At 54.1% G+C, this 21,535-nt stretch overlaps 7 protein-coding genes across 7 annotated transcripts; 4 read left to right on the top strand and 3 right to left on the bottom strand.

The window, feature by feature from the left end:
• Positions 1-1,513: 1,513 nt before the first annotated feature.
• On the top strand, positions 1,514-1,969 carry PG985_013189 (uncharacterized protein; the record flags this gene model as incomplete). Its single annotated transcript, XM_066832955.1, has 1 exon — positions 1,514-1,969. The coding sequence occupies one exon, from the start codon at positions 1,514-1,516 to the stop codon at positions 1,967-1,969; it is 456 nt and encodes a 151-aa protein (XP_066677695.1).
• A 1,385-nt stretch (positions 1,970-3,354) lies between these two features.
• On the top strand, positions 3,355-6,435 carry PG985_013188 (uncharacterized protein; the record flags this gene model as incomplete). The annotated part of the gene is made up of 1 exon (XM_066832954.1): positions 3,355-6,435. The coding sequence occupies one exon, from the start codon at positions 3,355-3,357 to the stop codon at positions 6,433-6,435; it is 3,081 nt and encodes a 1,026-aa protein (XP_066677694.1).
• Positions 6,436-7,147: 712 nt separating this feature from the next.
• On the top strand, positions 7,148-9,239 carry PG985_013187 (uncharacterized protein; the record flags this gene model as incomplete). Its single annotated transcript, XM_066832953.1, has 2 exons — positions 7,148-7,766; positions 7,831-9,239. 2 exons carry the CDS (start codon positions 7,148-7,150, stop codon positions 9,237-9,239), a joined length of 2,028 nt encoding a protein of 675 aa, XP_066677693.1.
• Positions 9,240-9,374: 135 nt separating this feature from the next.
• On the bottom strand, positions 9,375-11,702 carry PG985_013186 (uncharacterized protein; the record flags this gene model as incomplete). Its single annotated transcript, XM_066832952.1, has 7 exons — positions 9,375-9,548; positions 9,615-9,960; positions 10,026-10,770; positions 10,878-10,984; positions 11,048-11,121; positions 11,250-11,485; positions 11,633-11,702. 7 exons carry the CDS (start codon positions 11,700-11,702, stop codon positions 9,375-9,377), a joined length of 1,752 nt encoding a protein of 583 aa, XP_066677692.1.
• Positions 11,703-14,331: 2,629 nt separating this feature from the next.
• PG985_013185 (uncharacterized protein) lies at positions 14,332-14,617 on the top strand (the record flags this gene model as incomplete). The annotated part of the gene is made up of 2 exons (XM_066832951.1): positions 14,332-14,503; positions 14,610-14,617. 2 exons carry the CDS (start codon positions 14,332-14,334, stop codon positions 14,615-14,617), a joined length of 180 nt encoding a protein of 59 aa, XP_066677691.1.
• A 229-nt stretch (positions 14,618-14,846) lies between these two features.
• PG985_013184 (uncharacterized protein) lies at positions 14,847-15,107 on the bottom strand (the record flags this gene model as incomplete). The annotated part of the gene is made up of 1 exon (XM_066832950.1): positions 14,847-15,107. The coding sequence occupies one exon, from the start codon at positions 15,105-15,107 to the stop codon at positions 14,847-14,849; it is 261 nt and encodes an 86-aa protein (XP_066677690.1).
• Positions 15,108-18,399: 3,292 nt separating this feature from the next.
• Positions 18,400-20,399, bottom strand: PG985_013183 (major facilitator superfamily transporter; the record flags this gene model as incomplete). The annotated part of the gene is made up of 4 exons (XM_066832949.1): positions 18,400-19,278; positions 19,356-19,372; positions 19,401-20,106; positions 20,169-20,399. 4 exons carry the CDS (start codon positions 20,397-20,399, stop codon positions 18,400-18,402), a joined length of 1,833 nt encoding a protein of 610 aa, XP_066677689.1.
• Positions 20,400-21,535: the final 1,136 nt, after the last annotated feature.

Raw genomic sequence — 21,535 nt, 5'->3', positions numbered from 1 at the left:
ATCCGAATATCACCGTTCTGACGATCAATGCTATGATGAGGTATTTGAAAGTGTCCTGCATGCGATGTGCTCAAGACAAAGAAGATATGGCATCTTCTAGGGCCTATACAGAAGGTCTGAAGGGGACAACCTACTTCTTACTGGCCCAGAACTTGCCCCACATGCCAAAACCACGTCCTACTTGTGTGCGACTGGAAGTCGGTACTGGGATCCATTCCGACTTAGGTAAAACAACGGAAAGTGTAGTTGCAGATGTAACCAAGGGACTCGGGGCGAGTTGGGCAAGCTTGGTTGAGCGCGTGTGCGTGCTTTGAGGGGGTTGCATCGCAACTGTCGGCGGTCGGCTTACCTGCCTATTCGTAACAAGCGACCTCCCAAAGCGCGTTCGGCCGAGACATTTGAACAGGGGTGGTTTTGACAGGCGACTAGGGTGTCCGGGGCCAACTTGGGCTACCATCAGACCCCTGGAGCCAATCCCTGTCATCTGCAGACTGTGATGGGATTTGCAACCACCCAGCATCCTTACCTGTTTTCAATTGTTTCCAGCGTCTGCGCAGGCCATCGCATCAATGTTCTGGAGTGTCGCGACACCACTGCAATAATACCCTCTCCTCACCTAGGGTTGCAGACTCGGAATCACGACAGCCCCCCTCTCCTTGCCATCAAAGTTGCATTGCCTCACGCGACAAAGCTGAAAATGACGACAGACGTCCACGCCCGTCGCAGCACGTACCTTAGGCTGAGTGTAGATGAGTTTACAGTGGCTGGCGCCATCGTCAGATCGGCGTTTGGAGATATGCCATTCTCTTCCACCTGTCGCTTCCAGAAGGTGATATTTCGCACCTTCCATGCTAGGCTCTGCCAACTAGCAACTCATGATATGGATGATCTTGGGTCACCCAGTGGGGACGCCATTGCCTATCTCTGCTGATGCTGAAAGGCACTGCCGAGACAGGCAGGACAGTTGGTCTGAGACGAAAGAGACGCGATCAGTATTGCAGTCCGCATGATGGAGGAGTTGGCCCTTCCAAGGTCCAACGGTCGATGTCGAATCCACGTTTCTCTTTTTCTGGCAAGTGCAGTTCCGCGAACAGGCTGAATTTAGGTTTGGGAAGATCGCTGGGGCCCGGTCGAGGTAGCGCCCGCTGTGGATGCCCATGTCCAGGGCATTTCCCTCTTTCATCGCCATTTCCCCTCTCGAGATGCAAGGTCCTGTTCGTGATGTTCCAAGGTTTTCCACTTCAAGATCCATTATTGGATCGGGCTACCCAGACCAAGACGGCTGTATGATACCCAAAACATCCTCGGCGACTTGGCTATCTGTCCTCTCCCACTCGCTTCATTCGTGGATATGATCGCGCGCCACCCTTGCGATGCTGCAGCACCCCTGGGACATCCCTAAAGCGACCAGGCCATCCTAGAGCACTGCACCAGGTTCGTACCTCGGCCACAGGATGGACAACATCGCTACCACGGCATAGGTGATCGTCCTGCTTCTCGTTGATAAACCATCATGCAGCATTCACATGCTTTTGACGTTGGCTCTGTCGCGATCGATGGCGATGCGGCCCTTCTCACAATCCCACCAGTGACAGAGATTGCACCCAGCTCTCCTTCCATGTCGCCGGCCATGCGCCGAATGGCGCCAGTCGTGCGCCAAATGTCGCCAGTTTTGTGCAACATCAAATCTCTAATCCAACGTAGCTTGCAACCTTGCAAGCTAACAAGAGATACTTGTCTCGCGATTTCTGCGCTCCGACAGCAGCCTCGCCGAGGTGAAGGATCTCGGGAAGGGGAAGCGGGCCCACGCCCGTCATTCGGCGCAGAAGCGCCAATGGTCAGGGGGATCCAGTCGAACCTGCTTGCTTACCAAGTGCTTATGAAGCACTTGCCCAGCTTTTCTTCATCGCCCGAAAGAGTCACCCCCAGACCCGACGCCCAATGCAACCTTGATCGACTCCTCCGGTGATGTGTCTTCTGCAATTCTGCCGGCTCGCACATTGCATTCCTCCCGCGAAAGCCGCGTCGGCCGCTCAAGACGTCCAGCCAGTCGCCTGTGATTCGGAGCTGTCACACCTTGCATGGGGATTCCGGATTGAGCATCAACCATGTTCATACTCGACATGAAGCTTTCCGTCTGGGCAATAAACCCAGCTTCGCAGCCGTCATTCTTCCGTCTTGAACCCAGATAGCTAAGATCCTAGATCCTTTGGCTAGCTTCAATCGACGCTTGGCTGGCCCTGTCAGCTCTGAGGCTGGATAGACTTCTGGGCTGCGAGCTGCCCTGTTGTCCCAACCACGGCATATTCCATCGGAGTGTCGGCTCTGGTGCCACTAGCTGACGGGGACACGACCTGTATCTGGGATTCAAATTTGGTGTCCCATCAGCCGCCGGGCGATGATCGATCTCAAAGCCAATCTTCCATCCCCACTTCGTCGGCGTAGCGAGCCGCGTGGTCTTCCACGAGGGAAAGAGGAGCACTGTTTTCCCCTGTATGCGGCGATCTCGATGCTCAGTCTTTCCCTACCCTCACGGAGGCTGGCAAACGTGTCCCAATCCTCATCAAGGAACCCTCTCAGTCGCTGCATGCTGCAAAGAGTGGCAATCTCTTTGTCAACCTCGTCTCATCGACGCTGCCCTGACATACCCGTCGGCGCTTCTTTCCACATTCGATATCCACACAGGCCTTGATGTGCCTCAAGCGATGGTGGCATCAATTTTCCTCCAATTCTCATTCGAACATGTTGATATGAGTATACAACGCTCCACCATCCATCCCACAATACATTGTATTCAATGACGTCATTTCCGTGTCCTTATACGGCTCGTCTGCGATGCAATCGCTCATACTTTGCCAAGACGGGAAAGACTGCAATGCAGGTCGTCGAACTGTGCGCGGGTTGGATAAGACGGTGGCATATTGGGCTCCTCCATAGGCCCGACCTCTTTCTATCAGAAGCTCTTCCACGATGGCGATGGACCTACACCATCTGCATGAGAACGGAAGCAGAATGATCTTCTGGATAAATTGGCATTCGACGATACGGAAGCAAGCCGCCGGACATCATGGACGACTTAGGAAGGTATCACAGTTCCTCAACCTTGGTCGATCTGAACACTCTTCGAGGTTGGTGGTAGCAGGGACGTTGATGGCATGGTCCCTGTTGGGGATCCTCAGGACATATTTATACCACTGGACGTCCGGGCCCTCAAGCGAGGAGTCTAGAGGGGTTTGCAATTCATCCTCTTAGCGAACCACTATCAGTCGCTCTCCCGTCGGCTCTAAGCATCACTTAATCTATCTTGCCCTTTTCCCCGTGGCTTTGCCGATCTCCCACAACCCTTTCAAGTCTATGGCGTCAGTTGCGGACCAGCAGCTCCGGCCTGTCCACCTTGGGCAAGCCGCTGTGGCCAATCTCAATCCTTCTGACCCTCTCTACTTCAGTTTTGGGCCGAAAGAACGTTCCGCTTTCCCAACCGTCACCTCGGCTTTCTTTTACCATGCCGAAGCCAGGCCCGCTGATATTGCGGCTCGGGACCTGTCCGGAACGTCCACGCGCGACATATCCTACTCTGAGCTAGCGTCTCAAAGCCGTCAACTTGCTCTCCACCTGCGGAGTCTTGGCGTCAAACCCAGCGACCGGGTTCCGCTGGTTGTCAAGCGTGGCATCGAAATGCTGGTCGGCATCTTTGCTGTCTTAGCATGCGGTGCACAGTATGTGCCTCTGGACGGAGGAGTTGTGCCAGATTCTACGCTCAAGGTCGTGTTGCAGCAGAGCGGTGCCGGAATCGCTCTCTGCCTCCCATCCACCGCGTACCGAATCGCCGGTCTGGATGGCATCTCTTGCCAAATTGTTACCATTGGTGACAACGAGGAATCGAATGATTTATCGAACGAGCACGAGAGCTATCCTTTCGAGGCCGGGTTCGTTGATCTCGCTAGAGAGGACCACGGCTGCTATGTTATCTACACTAGCGGCACCACCGGCACACCTAAAGGCGTCAACATCACTCATAAGAATGTGACCAACCTCGTTTGCCTTGGGCCCGGCAATCTTGGCATTCAACCGGGAACATATGTGGGGTCCGTCCTAAACATCAGCTTCGACATGGCCGCATGGGAAATTCTTGGTTGTTTATGCAATGGAGGAACCCTTGTCATGCGAGGCTCCAAATGGGAGCCTGCCCTTGAGCAGATTAATGTTCTCATTTGCACCCCAAGCATCTTGGCCAAGTACAGTCCAGATGCGTACCCCTCCATCAAGGTCGTTGCCACGGCTGGAGAGCCGAGCAGCCAAAGAATTGCCGACCTCTGGGCCACACATGGGACCTACTACAATTGCTGTGGTCCGACGGAGACCACCATCGTGAATACGATGCATAAGCACCGTCCCGGTGGCGATCTGACCATTGGATCCGCCACCCCCAACAACTCGGTCTACGTGCTCGACGAAGACCTGAATCCTGTTCCCTTCGGGGAGCCGGGCGTGATGTGGGCCGGTGGACATGGAATCTCGCGGGGCTACGTCGGTCTTCCTGCTGCCACTCTCTCCAAATACAAGCCAGACATCTTTGCGAGCGACGGAAGTCTCATGTACAACACTGGCGACCTGGGGCGGTGGAGGTCGGACGGGTCACTTGACATTCTTGGCCGTGTCGACGACCAAGTTAAGGTCAAAGGCTTTCGAGTGGAGCTCGACGGCATTTCTGCATCCGTCAACAGCTTTCCCGGTGTTCGCCGAGCCACGGCGTTGCTGGTCCTAGGTGAAATCCATGGCTTCCTGGAACCCGCCTCGGTCGATATCAACGCTCTACGTGAGCACCTTAAATCTCGCCAGCCATATTATGCAGTCCCTTCCCACTTCCACACGCTCGAAGCTCTACCGGAAACTGGAAATGGCAAGCTCGATAAGAAATCCCTGCGTCGCATAGCCGATCCCAGTCTTGCCATTGATGAGGTTGTGCTCAGTTCTGGTGCATCAAGCAGCAGGATGTCCGATACCACCGCCCAAGCTTCTACAGGCGACAGGTCGCCGCTTACCTCGCTCAGCAGCAAAAGCAGCACTGTCTTCTCAGAGAAAAAGCAGCCGCTGGATCTCACTGGCGACATCCCCGAGAAGAAGATCCGAAAACCGTTCCGTGGCATCGTTTATCGAATCTTCATTGTGTATCGCTTCTTGTTCTCGCTGGTTGGTCTTTCGAACCTCGCCGCTCTGATCGCCATCTTCGTCACCGGTGTTGACCGACACTGGCTGAGCACCATGACGGCTATCAACTTAGCCTTGGCTGTAATGATGCGGCAGGATTTTATCATCAACGCCCTCTACACCGTCTGTTGCAATGTCCCCAAGTCGTGGCCCTTGGCAATTCGCAGGCGATGCGCCAAGATCTACCACTTTGGCGGCATGCATTCCAGTGCTGCGGTTTGCGCTGGGATCTGGCTTCTGGCGTCGAATGTCGCCAGTGTCACCTGCCAAGCGCTACCCGACACCTGCGCGGGCACCAAGCTGCGACAGTCAGCCGGTACTGCCGTTATCTCGTGGCTGCTCACCGGGCTCTTCCTCTTCATGTTCGTATTGGCCTATCCGACCATGCGCAAGCGATACCATGATTTCTTCGAGAGGGTCCACCGCTTCGTCGGGTGGACTATGCTCGGTCTCTTCTGGGTCCAGGTCGTCGTTTCCACCAACGACACCAAACCTCCTGGTCAAAGCCTTGGTGCCGCTTGTGTGCGCGTCCCGTCGCTCTGGCTTCTTACTGTCGCGACCTGCTGCATTGCCACCTCGTGGTTGTTCCTCCGCAAGGTCCCGGTCGATGCCGAGGTGTTGTCGGACCATGCTGTACGTCTTCACTTCGACTACACGGTCCCCGTCAACGGCAGCTTCACGCGCATCTCCCGGCGACCCCTGATTGAGTGGCACTCTTTCGCCACCATCCCGGCGCCGAAGCCTGCCAACGGTCGCAACAAGGGCTACTCGCTTGTCGTGTCCAACGCGGGCGACTGGACTAAGCAGGCCATCCTGAACCCCCCAACACACCTCTGGGTTCGTGGTGTCCCAACTTGTGGCGTGATGCGCATCGCGACTCTGTTCCGGCGTGTCGTCGTCATCGCCACAGGCTCAGGAATTGGGCCGCTCCTGGGTCACATCCAGGACGCCTCGTGCCCGACGCAGCTTATCTGGTCGACGCCCAACCCTGAGAAGACGTTTGGCCGGCCCCTGTTGGATACTATTATGGAGAAGATCCCTGACGCCGTCATTCATGACACCAAGCTTCTCGGCCGGCCGGATCTGGTGAAGATGGGGTACAATCTCATGCGCAGCTTCCAGGCCGAGGCGGTCATCATCATTGCGAATGAGAAGATCACCAAGAAGGTGGTTTATGGGCTGGAGACGCGGGGGGTGCCGGCCTATGGTGCGATTTGGGACAGTTGAGCAAGGTTTGTTGGGTGGTTTGGACAAGGGTAATGAATTTGGGGTTATGTCGTTCTGGCTGGCGCGTTCTGTTGTTTCCTTACTTATCTTCTTGCTATTTGGTGTATGGATATCTTTCGTTTCATTTCCTCTGTAGATACCGGTTGAGATTGTTCCACCTTCAATACATGGGGATGCAAGGACTTGAGCTTTGGGAATGTGAAGAGTTTGTGAATACAAGGGTGTGGATAGTTTATATATTTCGTTATTTTTGCCTCATTTCCCGTGTTACTGCCTAAATATATTGGATGCCGCGTCAAATCTATTTCCTGTGCAAATCACAAATTTGAATTTGATCTCAGGCCTCGGGATGACATTCAAAAACACCCGAGTAGACTTGATAAGCCTGGGTTTCATAGAAATGGCATTCACGTCCATCTATTAGAAGGGTGGGGTCGACTTGAAACAATCCGTCTACAAATCAACGGCGTGATGGGCATGTGCTCGATATTTTGGTCAACAGAATATTAGGGAAGGTGCGCCCTCGCAACCCCACCGAAACAGCTTCCCATCTGCCTAACAACGACTTGGAAAGCCATCGAACTCCTCCCAGCGCCTCGACCTCGAGCTCAAATACTGTTGACGTTGTGTTTTGACCTGGAAACCTACCCCCCGACCCTCTTTCATTTCATGGAATACCACGAGGAGGAAGACTCTACCTATGCTCGCCGTCATGTCTCGTCCCAAGGAGGCTACAAATCAAAACATCCAGCAGTTGCGGACCTCGCTTCGTTCAGCATCAGACGGCACAACCACAATCAGAAAGCTATGGACCAGCGTAGTCAAGGGCTACATCAAGATGACATCACTACAGGAGATTCACAGCGTGTGGGAAAGTCGGAATGAAGATGACGAGAATTACCCATTGCAAACACCTTTCGCGACCTGGATTCTCGAGCAGGACATCAAACCCGAGGAACTGATCCTGGTGCTCGAGGCGGAATTTGGCAGCGACGAGCTCGAAGTATACAACAAGCAGGACATCCAAATCGCGCTCGATTTGGCTCGGTGGATTGGTATTGACGACACCCGGCTACTCTGTCTCTTTTTCGGAGCTGGAAAGAGATCGATCAGCCTGAAAACCATGACTGAACTTCACCAGGCCAGGAACCTCGCAATACCATTCGAGCGCGTCTACCCGCTCGTCATAACACTGTACAAGACGCACGTTCCCATCCAAACTTCCAACGAGAGCCGAGACGAGTCAGTTGTCTTCGCTCGCGATTGCGCCCCCAAAAACACACATTACTCCATGTACCCTCCCCTCATGCCCAAGTTCGTCAAGGCTGCTGGTAAGTGAATCATTTCCTCTTTCCGCAACAATCGTATATCCTACTGACATATGCTCATTGTCAGTCCAACTCCTGCACCCTGGACCCAACAAGACGACGTTCGTCCACGCTGAGCACAGCGTCGACAGCCCAACCAAACCGACACGACGTGATCACCAAGGCGGTTCTCTTTGGGGCGAGCCAGTCATGGGGGACGAGGCTTGGTCTGGTAGACTGAGAAAGCGAAAGGCCTCGACCAACGAAGACGCAAGCACACCCCAACTCAACGCAAGATCCTCCCGGAGAACTGCTACTGCGGCTACCCAGACCTCACCCGAAGAAGTCGTTGCCTCTCCGCGCACTGCTGATGCAACCACTGGTTTGGCATCATCTCTCGCCGTTCAAAGCGACCGGAAGCTCTTGGGTGGCGATGCAGCGAGGAAGCTCACATATGATGAAATCAATACCGCCTTACGTATTGCTGCCGGCGCAACCCCAGGTGTACAATATCTAAATCACGCGACCATGATGAGGCTCGAATCTCAGTTTAAACCGTCCCTGCCGGAACTGAAACAGTCCGAGGCCAAATCAGTCGCTTGCATGTGGAAAGTGAACGGGAATTACTGGGTTGGTATATTCTGGAAGAAGACCGTGAACAAAGTGTTTGTTTTCTATCCAGAGTCAGAACAAGTGAACAAGATACGGATCTCAAACGTCATCAGTACCCTTTACACACTCGCCGAAGACAGAAATATCCTAGGTGGTGTGGAATGGAATGGTCAACGAATGCAAGACAGCAACGACTCCGGCCTCCTATGCGTCACATCTCTCTGGCGCCTCATATTTGAGCTTCCTAAACTTGAGATGTCTCATGGGGAACTCTGGAGACAATTCTTTATCGCTGTTTCTGGAGAGACCGTGACGGGCTTTGATGTCGAGAGAATTTTACCTGATATTTCACGTCCCCGAATGCTGGACGCCAAGCACCAACCAAAGCCGAGTTCAGACACTACCGCCGCAGAGATTCTTGCATCCAAGATAACTGCGCTTCATCGAGTCACTGAAACGCAGAGGGATAGATCGATACTGGCGATGGACAGTGCGCTACAGCTGCAAGCCATCATGAACAGCCATGTTGCACAAAACGTGCTGGATGAAGAGAGCATCTACAGCGCCAAGATTGCTCAACTGGACCAATGGATCGCACACGCTACTCCGTTGGCGGAAACCGCATCGTTGGAGATACTATCTGAGGACACTGCGGCGACTTTGTCCGAGACGCTAGGAAAAGCACGCGAGAAGTATCGGGCCCTGCGAACTAGCTATCAAAGAGCCTCGGATGAGGTAGAAGGCAGCCGGCGCCGTTTACGCAATTTCGCGCCCAGTATTGATCGATTGGTTGATCGGGCTCGCGATCAGGTTTCAATATGTCAGGGATGGCTAAAGAGTGATGGGAACATCATCGCGAAGGCCTCATCCAACTACAAGTCTTGATGAGAGAGGGAGTTGCTATGGTAAATCATGACGGTGCAATTTGTTTCTAGTCTTTTTTTCTAATTACATAGAAATGGGTCTGTCGCCAGTCGTTTCATAGGCCAGATAGATTGATCAACTTGACAGGGAATTTTCCTACAGCTTGTATTCTCGCATCATCAGCGACCCCAGTACCGCCGACAAAGAGCCTACCAGTGATACGAGATGGCTGGCAGATATCCCCTCCACATATGATTTAACCACAGCAGAAGAAATGTTGGCACCCACTTCATCAATGTAGTCGATATTCGATGCGGCCTTCTCGATGATCTGATGTTACGTTAGTAGTCGGTGTATTATCTACACACAATATGATAAACATGTAAGTAAGCGTACCTGGTGACGTGCCATGGCCCCGATGTCCATGGCGCTCAGGAGCCCGTCGAGGGTCCGGGTCATGGTCTCGACGGTGACGGCGTTGACGGCGACCATGCCGGCCATGCCGCCGATGGTGACGACGAGGAAGTTGCCCGACATGGCGGCCGCCTTGTGGGCGGGGTCGATGGCGGCCTGGACGGCGACGAAGGTGGCCGTCTGCACGATGCCCGTGCCCAGCCCGGCGGGAAAAATGTAGAGGGACTCCCAGACGTTGGTGTGGCCGTGCCAGCGCAGGATGAGGAGGGCGTAGGAGGCCGAGGAGGCGAGGGTGGCGAAGAAGAGGAGGGGTTTGTAGCGGCCGGTTCTATTGATTTTCGGTTAGCTGCTGATTAATTGGTGGGCTCTATGTATCAGCGCGGGGGTGTAAACCTTTTGATCACTACGCCGGCGAGGATGGCCCCGATAGCGTTGCCGGCGACGGCGGGGACGAGGTAGCTGCCGGCGACGGCGTTCGATACGCGCTGGGTTACTTGGAAATAGAGGGGCACGGCGAACATGAGGCCCAGCTGGGCGGCGCCCTGGGAGGCCGTGATGAAGTAGACGAGGAGCACGTCGCGGTGTTTCAGCAGCTCGATGGGGACGATGGGCTCGGCGGCCCACCAGGCCTCGGTGGCGAGGAAGAGGCCGCTTAGGACTACCGTAGCGCCGACTAGGGCGAAGATGAGGGGGTGCGTCCAGGGGACTTGGGTCCCTCCGATATCCAAGGGAAGCAGCAGGGTCAGGATGGCGAGGGCGAGGAAGGTGGCGCCGGGGATGTCGAGGCGGGCGAGGGCCGACCTGCCGCTGCTGCTGTGGGATGTGATTGTGCCGACGGCGGCATCGTCATCGTCATCATCGGATTGGCCGTACGTGTTGTTGATGTCCTCTGACTCGGTGGCGAGCTTGGCGGTGGTGGCGGGTTTGGTGTTGGCGGCGGCGGCGTCATTCCCGGGCAACCATGCCATGCTGAGGGCAATGGCGACGAGGAAGAGCGGAACTTGGCCCATGAATGACCAGCGCCAGCCTACCGTGTCGGCTAGCCAGCCGCCTACGGGGCCGCCTAGGCTGCGGCCCGTGGTCGAGGCGAGGTTGACGCCGGATTGCCAGGTGGCTACGTCGCGGATGGGGACGAGGTCTGGGTTTTCCGTCAGTAGCGATACGCGAAGCAATGATGGGGATAGTCTCGAAAGGGACTTCAGATGCGCAAGGGCGGCATCTCTGGCAAGGGATGGTAGGTCTTACCTGTGATGATCAGGATACCCAAGACGTTCATCGCTGAGCCGCCACAGCCGGAGATGATTCGACCGAGTATGACCATGCCCATGGAGTTGCCGGTGCCCACCAACCCACTGCGGTTCGTCAGTTCCGTATAGATCAGATTACGAGGTGCAAGACTGGTGTGTTTCACTTACCAGCCTACCGCAAAAAGGATATAAGAGATGATCAGCAGCCGGCGTCGGCCATAGATGTCGCTGAGCTTGCCATACTTTATCTCAAGTCAGATACATTGCTATCACACGACCAGGAAATGGGGAGAGAGATGAGAAAGAGAGGGTGGTCGTGAGCGAGTGGATCAGAGAAGAGTGCCCCAAGAGAGAAGGGTGGACGGCATACCAGAGTCTGGGTGGCAGCCCCGGCCAGACTGAATGAGACAAACAGCCAGCTGGAGGCAGACAGGCAGTCGAACTCGGACGCGATGGTGGGGTGGGTCGCCAGCACCAGCGAGCTGTCGCCGTTGGACGTGAATGCCCCTACGAGGAGGACGGAGACGATCTTGAGAACCGTCGACGAAGACGGCAGCCGCATTTGCGGTCCATCGTCTGCGTTGGCATCTAGGGCCTGTTCGGCGTCTGTGCTACGAGTTAGCAGTAGTGGCGGGTACTTGGCTAGTTGACACAGTCAAATATGGTGGCCAGTCATCGTGGATTGAAGGGGGGTGTGGCCTCGGAGTGGGGTGATGAAGCTGACAAGTCCTCAGTGTGAGAGATGATTCTTACCTCGGTCGTTGCGCTGGTCCGAGAGCAACGACGTCGCCTCATCGGGCTTAATACGTGATCCGACGGTCATATTGGAACGGAGATGTAAGCTGGTGTAAGCCGTCGCAGCTGGGCCACGGCTTGATGGATGTAGAGCTGGTTGGTTGACCGCTTGAAAGATGCCGAGACTGAACCCCGGGCATGGGTCTTTTGAAATACTCGATCCCGCATTTCAAAAACCGGGTCCTTGATCAAGCAAATGCCCCCTCCGATCCGGAAATCTCACGGGTTTGTGTCGGGGTCTTTGGCAGGTTTGGCGGTGCCGATCCCAGAGGATAATGCCGTACAAGATTGTTCAGCATTCCCCCCGATGGCGCTATATTGCGGCACCTGGAGCTTCCCCCGTCGTGCACGTCGAATTGACAAGAAAAACGTCGAGGAGGGTGCAAATCTTCTACTACATGAAGATAACGAAAACATAAAATAAGGCTCTGCTCGGGTGCACAATTATTCTTAACTTTCCAATCGGCATAAAAACGCTTTCACCCCACGCGCGAAAGCTAGTGTGGCGCGACTCGAGCGTTCGGACTCAGGCAGCGAATGGAACAGACCCTGTCAATTGAAACAGGTTAGGGGGCGTTTAAAATAAGACTTTCGAGCTGCGAGGTGCGCATTGGTCGCATGCAACCTGAGGCTTGGCTGAGGCAAGGCAAAGGGGATCAAATGAAGTTTGCCGGGCCTGATCACGATTCCAGAACCCTCGCCTGACATCATTGAGTTCTCCGAAGACTTCTTGTTCGTATCCAAGTGCATCTTGAACACTATAGTCACGATTCAAGCGTCATTTACGTCAACGGGCATTGATGCGCTTGGAGAGTGGCATACTCACCGATCCCAATCGGTATCCATGATCTGGGTAGAGCTTCACCCTCTTTTTTGGATCTTGAGCTCCTCTTGCCAAGCAAACGGCCAAGCATACAGACCGCATTGAATACCTATACAAGACACGCACATCGCCCAAGTGCGAGTCGCACTCTACGGCTGCATGCAACTGACACTCTAGCTTTTCGCCCCTCAAGATGCAATGCACACTCTCTAATGGTGCGATTAACCTGCAATATCCTCATGATCCATTGGAGAGTTTGCATTTGAATCATTGTAAGAAAGCCTAACGCCCGCATCTGTCTTGAATATGTTTCTACAAAACTAAAACGCGATCAATGGCTGGAGAGTGGTGTCTATATGATCGATGCAGCCGAGGCATGTGCATTTCACCTCGAGCAGCGCGGGCTCGGCTTGGCGCTGTCGGTCATCGGAAGGAGGGAGCTACGCTACGGAGGCGCGATGACCGAATCCAAGCAGGGGGGCCCCTTTCCTTCTCTCAGAGATGGGCCGAGATCTCATCCATCACGGTGCAGAACGGACCGACGGGCAACCGACCACGAAAGTGACCACAGGGTGCACGCCGGCGTTCGCGGTGAAAGACTTGGATATAAAACGGCTGTCCATTCCGGTTCTGCGGATGAGTTGCTGGATGTTGAATGCTCCTTGATCCCGCCTTCGATTCCGATGCATCGGAAGGGCGTTGGTGAGTTGGATATTTCGGGCCGCCGCTTTCCTGGCAAATCCGACTTGCGACCGTCATGTTTGGACTCCAATACGGTCGCTGCTGCAAGTACAACTATGTCTCGAACTATTGGTAAGTGCGAGTACGGAGATGATTGAACCCGATTGCTTTACTGATGTGTTGGTTATTGGCGTCTGTCTACCAAGATAGTGGGTTCAATATCAGCCCAGCTCGCGCTGCTCAAGATGGAATGTATACCCTGAGATGCACTTATACTACATACTCTCGGTTGATCAAAGCCCTCAGTAAGCTCTCTACTTTATAGCATTTGTTTAATATGCTTATTTCCAATATTGAGAGGCTCAAGTTCCCTTTCTTCCTTTCAAAACTTGAATTCGGTTTGGAGGAAGGCGAGCCAGCTGCTTGCTGTTGCTGACGCTCTTCGGCCCCCAACTTTGGAGCCCCGCAGCAGTGCAGTGCATTCAATGTGCCCGATTTAGCCTGTCAGGCATCCACCAAAAAGGGCATTCCTGCCCATACAAACTGCTTCAAGTCAATACTGCCCCATAGCGCCCCAACAGCCACAGCCGCCTGTCTTACTCGGCACAGCCCTTGGATCTACATCAGCAACATGTTGGACTTGCTGCCTACGCGTCGTGACGAAAATCAAGCATTGAAGGCTCGGACCACTTATCGCATTGCCATCAATATTCAATTCAGATGATTTTTCTGTTACAGCTTCGTCCATGGTGGTTTTCTCGCAAGAGAGGTCGTCTGAGGACTGGAGGTCGCACCTGCACTTCCGGGCCCCCCTCCTAAACCGATTTCCGACTCCTCACCATCCAGTCGCGCAGGTATGCGTCTACGGCGCCGTCTTTCAATGCTACCACTACCGTAATTGACGACGACTCCATTCATTGTATCCTGAAGCTTGCCAATCTGAAGAGCTCGCCGTCTTTCAATGCGATCTAGCATACCTACAGCCCCCATAGTGACACCAAGTCCCCCCTAATCAATGGTGCCCCAGTCCCCGTCTCCAACGAGCTAGCTACTCTTGGCGCTCAAGCATGTCCAGCGCCAAGACGAGCCCGTCACTGCCTGGGTCGATGCTTTATGCATCAACAGCGCCGACCTTGCGGAGGAATCAGCCAAAATGTCACAGTTACCTGCTATATTTGCAGCCTCGGAGAGGACCATCGTTTGGCTTGGTCAGGCTGCAAATGGAAGCGACGATGCGATGGGCGCCCTTTCGCCGATCTTCGACGAAGCGCAACAGCAGACCGTCCATCGGCGTAGCGAAAGCTCCGGTAACAAGCTCCTGAGTGGTAAGCGACTTTAGTGTTCATCCCTTTCTGATCCAACAGCCACTCCTTATCATTTCCTCATTCAAGGGGAGATATCAATGTGTATTTATTCTTATCATCTTGAAAGGTCACTGAAAGGAGATAACCATTCGGTTGATCTGATGATACGAGTGTATCCAGAGCTATCCAGTTCGCTAACCTGGTGTTGTGGCTATTTGAGTGTATTATTTTCCTAGTTTATGGCTCTGGCTTTCAATCCCATCACATGACTAGGGGGGACCCCGAACATTACTGACTCATCTCTTTTTAAATAGATCCATGTGTAAACCAGTGGTAGCATCGTCGTCGTGGCGAGACTCCGTATCTAATGGCTAGCAGCTGGGACACTTTCGACTTCGTTGTCGCCGTCGTCAGCATCGCGATATTGCTTCTTGGCGACAGGTTCCAGGGAGCTTCCATTCTCAGACAGGTCTCGACTCACAACGATCCACTCAGAGTCGTTTCTAAGCTCGGATTCGAGGACGGCAATCTCGTTCATCACCCGGTTTGCCTCCATTTCAATCTGCGCCAGGGTCTTCTGGAGTGACTGGAGGAGGCGCACTTGTCGAGGGTCGTGCTCGACCATATCGTCCGGTGATTCCTCTTTCTTACGAGTTTGAGGAATGATACCCTCCTGCTCCAGTTGTTCTGTGATAGGTCAGTATGGAGGCTCTGTTGTTATATGAACATCGAGGCTGTAATCATACTTCGTGAACGAACCTCGAATCGAAAGATTGCGATGTCTTCGACGGGGAGGCTCTGCAGGTCATTATCCGCCCATCCGGGGGTGTTCATAGTAATTCCAGTGACCCGCAATTCGATGGAGGTGACTGAATAAATACTGGACCACCTTCCTGATTCGTCTGCGTCCGAAAAGACCGGCGTTGATCAGTAAGTTTCCTAGCAGAGTAAGCAAAGAGACCTTGTACATACTAAGGAAGGCAAATCTGAAACAGCTCGCCGTATTGTCGGAACCACCGGTGCCGGCGACATCATGAAAGACAAAGTTCCAACCTAAGATCCGCTCATCTATCGTCTCAGCGGTGATTGGGAATTTGACGTGATCTGGCATTGTGTCGTTGATGGAGAGATGAAAGTCCAGTCTCCAGCCGACGTCAGTCCATTTGACGGTCTCGTCGTCGTCCAGCCGGAGCTGGACCCAGAAACCCCCATTCAGGGTCGACTCGATATAGCAACTATCCTTGTTGTGCTGCTTTGAGGCTATCTCGGGGTCCGCATACTCTTCTGCTCGCTCACCGTCGGCGTAGACCAGCACTTGAAGGGGAGTGTGGACTTCTCGATATACATGATGGAGCTTGGGATGGGATGAAGCAACCGATGGGAGCTTGAGAGGTTTGGGATCCGAAAGGGGCGAGTGGGATGTAAGAAGTAGTCGGCGAATACTTAGATTCTTCCTCTTAAGGCGTTCTGGTTAGTGTTAAGTAGGCCTAATAAGAAAGAAAAAAGGAATAAGAAAAGAAAAGGTCACTCTAGAAAAATGAATGGTTAAAGCGTGTTGGAGTTAGAATATTCGAAGAATATGGGAGTGGAAAAGGCTTCTCCGAGAAGTTTAAGGTCTTTCCTACCGGACGTCATTACAGCCTGCCATTTCTTTCAAGATAGTACCTAAGGAAGAAACGCAAGTGAATAAAGACCCAAACGGGCTCGCCGGAGGTGCAAACACTTGAAGTGCCAGGCTTATAAAGGTCCAGGCTGATACCTCATACAGGTCTTCCATTGGTTTCCGAAACTAGGTATCAAATCTGTCACGAATGAGTCTCCTCAAGTACCTCATCCAAGGCGGTTTACTTGTATACTCAAAATCTTGTTCACGCAGATTCAATAGTTAGGATGGTTGGATATGATGTCTTCGGGCCACTTCCACATGAGTCGACCCTACACCAAAACGCAGCCTGGATACCGAGATCATTGAAAAGTAAAACGCTGAGGGGCACCCCGACAATCATTAGCAAATATCAGAGATTCTGCCTGAAAATATACCCAAGTGTCAAGACTCGCAGTTGAATACGCAATGCCAGGCTTATTATAAGGACTTCCAAGACCGAAGGCCTCCCATGAACAGTACAAAACAGCGACAGCAAGACGTAGGTGTTCCACGTCATGAGCCAGGAGGAGATGCAACGCTGGGTATGATGTCTTCTATTTTTTATATATCGTGTTGATAAAGACCATCATCACGTTCAATCTCCCTCTTCTACCACAAGTCTCTACTGTAATTCGCGAAGGAGGCTCCAATTTTCGAGGCCACGACATATGATATTGACGGATGTATGCTTTTGCGACAACGAACCGTCCAGTGTGTATACCGTTATAATGAGTGGAGTGCCGAGAGGGGTATGGTTATTGGGTAGCATCATTATAGGCAGGGGTCCACCCCCGAAGTGGCCGTCCGGCTGAATGATCGATGCCGATCCCTGCCGCAAACAATGCACCTCAGTCAGAGAATCAGCCTATATATGATGCAAGCCCTCAAGTATATTAGTCTGTTTCTCTCTACCCCGATGCCAAGCGGATGCAACACCTAGTGGAACCGGTCAACAAACGTGCCTCGGCCATGCCATCCCCTTGTTCTGATTGCGGCGGGATCGGCTCAGTACCTGCGGAGTAATGATGTACCGTATGCACATCGCGGGCCTTGCATATGCTAAGTGATTCGGCTATGCATCTCATTTATTCCAAATTGCTGCGGGCTTGCTTGCGCAGGTAAAGTTTGTTTCATCCGCGACGTGCCGTATCCAGGACCCGCACGGTGCTCCGTGTCCGAGCCAACGTATGTGGCAAGATAGAGCATGCGATTCCAAATGAAGTTGGGTTTCTGTTATAAAAAGGGCTTGTAATCAAACTCGGTCGGAGCCGTTCTGATCTGTCCAGCCTCCCAATTTACGCTCCCGGCCCCCCGAGTCCCAAGATGAAGGTAAATTTCCGTTACCACCAGCCGGCTCTTGTCTGGGGCCTTCCCTTTCCCCTAAATCGCTATCTCCTTTCCCGTGGCGTTGCCTGACACCGAACACAGTTCAATCATGTCCCCGTCAACGTCGGCATCGCGGCCGTGTTAGGCTTTGCTCCTGCGTTGGCGCAAGAGACAACCTCCAGTAGCTCCGTTTCAACCTTCACGACCTTCACCACGTGGACCTCCGTCTCCACCACGACGACATCCAGCTCACCAACCGCCGAACCTACCCATTGGAACAAGAAATGCGGCGCAGATATTTGTAACAGTGAGTTCATGGACACACGGAGACTACTAGTATGAAGTGAGTGTAAACTGACAGCGGGGTGATCCCTGTCGATTTCTAGCCTACTGCCACTGTGAATTTGACGGAAAGGTTCTCTGCAGTTACGACCCGGCGAGATGTCGGGATGTCGAGTGCGACTGTATTGCAGCTTAAGATAGAACGGGAAGAAGAAGATAACGTCCTGAAAGTAGAGGGTCAGCTTTCCCCAATAGTTGTCGCGATTTCTACACGAAGGACTTACGGGCGTTGGGCCAGTTATGAGATGAATCTCATGAAATTCGAACTCCCAGGAGGACTTGACTCGACACTGCGGTGAACATCAAGATGTTGTGTAGTTGGCTCGGTTATAAACAAGACCAAAACCGGAATTCTGTGCCACAGATGACTTCCAAGCAATACAAAAGCCATGAAGATATGCCTGCAAGTGATATCATGATTTGATTTTATATGATGAGCCTATACACACTTTACACTTCAAGATCTATCGACTGATTCCCGACACCTCCAATCATGATCTCGTAAAACATTTCAACTCCCGAATATGCAATCATGCGACATCGTCTTACCTTTTGGCCCCACACGCTACGAACCGCCTTGTTTTTCTCTCTAAATCTATACTCTCTATGCAGTTGAAGCCCCCACCTCGGAGCTCAAAGCCTCCTCCCCATTGCCTATCGAAGTCTGCGACCCCGCCGCCGTGGTAGTGCCCGTCTCCGTCCCCGTCCCCGACGTCATATGGGACTCCTTCCGCGGCGCAATGGGATGGGGGTGTGGGTTCGGGCCCGCCTTTTCCCGGCCCCCGGCCAGGAGCCGCGACGCCCGGTTCTCCTGCAGGTGGTGCTCCGTGTCGATGGCCTTGTTCATATCGTAGTGCTTGATGAACAGACTCACAAAGAAGGCCAGACCGGCGGCCGCGACGTACACGCCCAGCACGCCATGGAAGCCGTAGACGTAGGCGCCGAGGATCCGCAGCTTCTCGGGCGCGCCGTCGGGCATTCTCCGGAGGGTCTCGACGAAGGCCTCGGCGTTGTCGGCGAGGGTCGAGGGGAGGCCTTCCCACTCGAGCTTGCGGGCCATGACGTTCTGGAACGCGGAGCCGCCGATGCCGACGCCCACCGCGGTGCCGAACTGCCGCACAAAACCGTACATCCCCGCCGCGGCGCCCTCCTCGCCGGGCGGGCACATGGCCTGGGCGGCGAAGTTCTGGGCGTTGAGGATGGCGCCGTGGCCGAAGCCGATAATAACTAAAGTGATGACCCACTGCCAGACCGGGGTGTCGAGGTCCCACAGGACCGTGAGGCCGGATCCCACGGCGCAGACGACCCAGCCGGTCCAGATGGCCCAGCGGTAGTTGTTGAGGCGGGTCACGAGCGCGCCGGTGACGATGGAGCCGGGGACCAGGGTGAACATGACGGGGAACAGGGCCAGGCCGGCCTTGGTGGGGCTGTAGCCTTTGACGGAGAGGAAGTAGAGGGGGCCGTAGTAGAGTTGGCCGTAGATCTGCGAGGGTTTGATCAGCACCTACATGCGCGGGTTCAATGGGAATAGGGGGATGGGAGGATTAAGTAGTCACTTACCACCAGCCCCTGAATCGCTCCCGCAGAAGTAAGTGGCAATGGAACTGAGACGCCAGAACAAGCTTTTGCGCAGGAACGGCTCCTTGGCGAAGTGCGCCTCCCATACATACGTGACCACCAGTCCCGCCACACCGACACATAGCGGCACCAGCGTGGCGACCGAATCCCAGGCATGTTGACTGCCGCCCCACGATATGGCGATGAGGAACGACGTGGCGGAGCCGGTGAAGATGGCGGACCCGACCCAGTCGACACGGGCGAGCTTCTCGGCCATCGTAGCCGTGCGGGGAGCGAGGGTAAGGAGCGCCGGTACCGCGATCAAGCCGAAGGCACAGAAAGGGAACATGATATAGAAGACCCAGCGCCAGGTGGTGTGTTCGGCGATGAGACCGCCGCAGATGGGACCCAAGCATGTCCCCAGAGACCAGGCGCCAAGGACGGTGCCGTACCACTTGGGCCGGTGTCGCAGCGGCACGATGTCGGTGAAGATGATGAGGCTCAGCACCACGATGCCGCCGCCGCCGACGCCCTGGACGGAGCGCCCGACCAGCATGGTGCCGACGCTATGGGCCAGGCTGCAGACGAGGGTCCCGACGGTGAAGAAGACCAGGGCCGTGACCAGGCACAGGGGCCGCCCGAAGATGTTGCTCAGGGAGGCGATGAAGGGCATCGTCACCGCGTTCACGAGCAGGTACGAGGTGCCGATCCAGAAGCCCTGGGTCGTGTTGCCGCCGAGGTCTGTCACCATGGCCTGGCAAAAGTGTTAGCATGAGAGCCCAGTGTTACTGTAAGATCTGTTGAGGGAGGACTTACACTCAATGAAGTGACGATGATGCAGGCGTCTAACGCTACCATGAGGGAGATGATGGAGAGCGTGATCATGATGAGCAGCTCGTGCCGCGTGGGGTTCCATTCCGACATTGGGAACTCCGGCGACGGGTGGGAGCCGGACTCGACATCGCTGTTGGTGCTGTTGGTTTCTACTCGGCGCACCACCGAGTGTCTTCCCTTCTCGTCCCGCCTCAAGGCTGATAGGGGGGCCATGACTAGATGGAGCAGTGTCTGGGGTTGCAGGTGTCCAGTGCTGGCACGTATAGGGAGGATGGTAAGGAGGCTTTTGATTTTTGTTGGGGCAGCGACGATAGGTAGTCAGGTATTTGATTCAACAACTTAACGATTGGTGTTATCTGGGGGCTGGATAGTCTGAAGCTTCTGGGAAAGTTCACGCTTGCTGCATCAGGGGGGGTTATCACCATGTAGGTAGAAATACTCAGCATGTCGGTGGCGAACAATGATCGATGTGGTGAGGCAAGGCAAGGTATATAACTATGGCGTACTCGTACTGCCAAGAGGGAGCTCAACGTTTTCGAACCCGTATGTCTCCATGATTGTCATCAGCACTTAGTGGTACCACATTGGCACCATCTTGGCACCACACAGACCGACTCATGCAGGCGCTGGCTCCCAAGTCGTCGTCAAAGACGCAGATAAGGCTCTGAATCGGCCGAGGAAAAGAGGATTGGGTTGGGCCGGGTGGTTGGATTTTAGGAGCATGGCAGCGGGTTCCGGCCAAAATCTGGCCCGTCTTATTCGTTTTCCCAACACCACGGGGAATTGATTTGGAATGGCACAATGCTAAAATCGTACGTCAAAAATATGCTTAAGCTTATTTCCCAGCAGTGGAACGACCGAGGGCGTTCCGTCAGGTGGCATATTTACTCTTTGTCCTCGCAGATGATGCGACGGAATAAGCTCGCGAATAGTCTCTGGGATCGCATCGCGCTAAGATCGTACTCGTCCTCGCCCCTTCCCCCTTCCCCCTTCCAGTTCTCTGCGAGGGACCCAGGCGGGCGAGACGATCGGAAAGAACCCTGGGTCGATAACAGATAACGACCCGAAAACAGAAACAAAACGACAAAAACCGAATGGCATGTGAGATGCTATCGCCGAAGGAGACGAGGCGCTAGACTGTTACGTTTGCGGATCTAGCCCTGGCGGGGCCTTTCTCGACACGGGTCGCCTGTTGAGATACTTTCTGATTCGCGCGGAGGAAAAACGGTTCGGTCCACCTCGCGACGTAATTAGCTAGACATAGTCCCAGGCTAGGATCTGCCTGCCATGGCTGCACAGACTCCCGGCTAGCTGCCGCCGAAGCCATTCGTCCTGACTGTTCAGGGAAT

Source organism: Apiospora marii (assembly GCF_038362585.1).
Source record: "Apiospora marii strain CBS 49790 chromosome Unknown utg000011l_segment0_segment0, whole genome shotgun sequence".
NCBI lineage: Eukaryota > Fungi > Ascomycota > Sordariomycetes > Amphisphaeriales > Apiosporaceae > Apiospora > Apiospora marii.
This window is presented reverse-complemented; position numbering and strand designations above follow the sequence as displayed.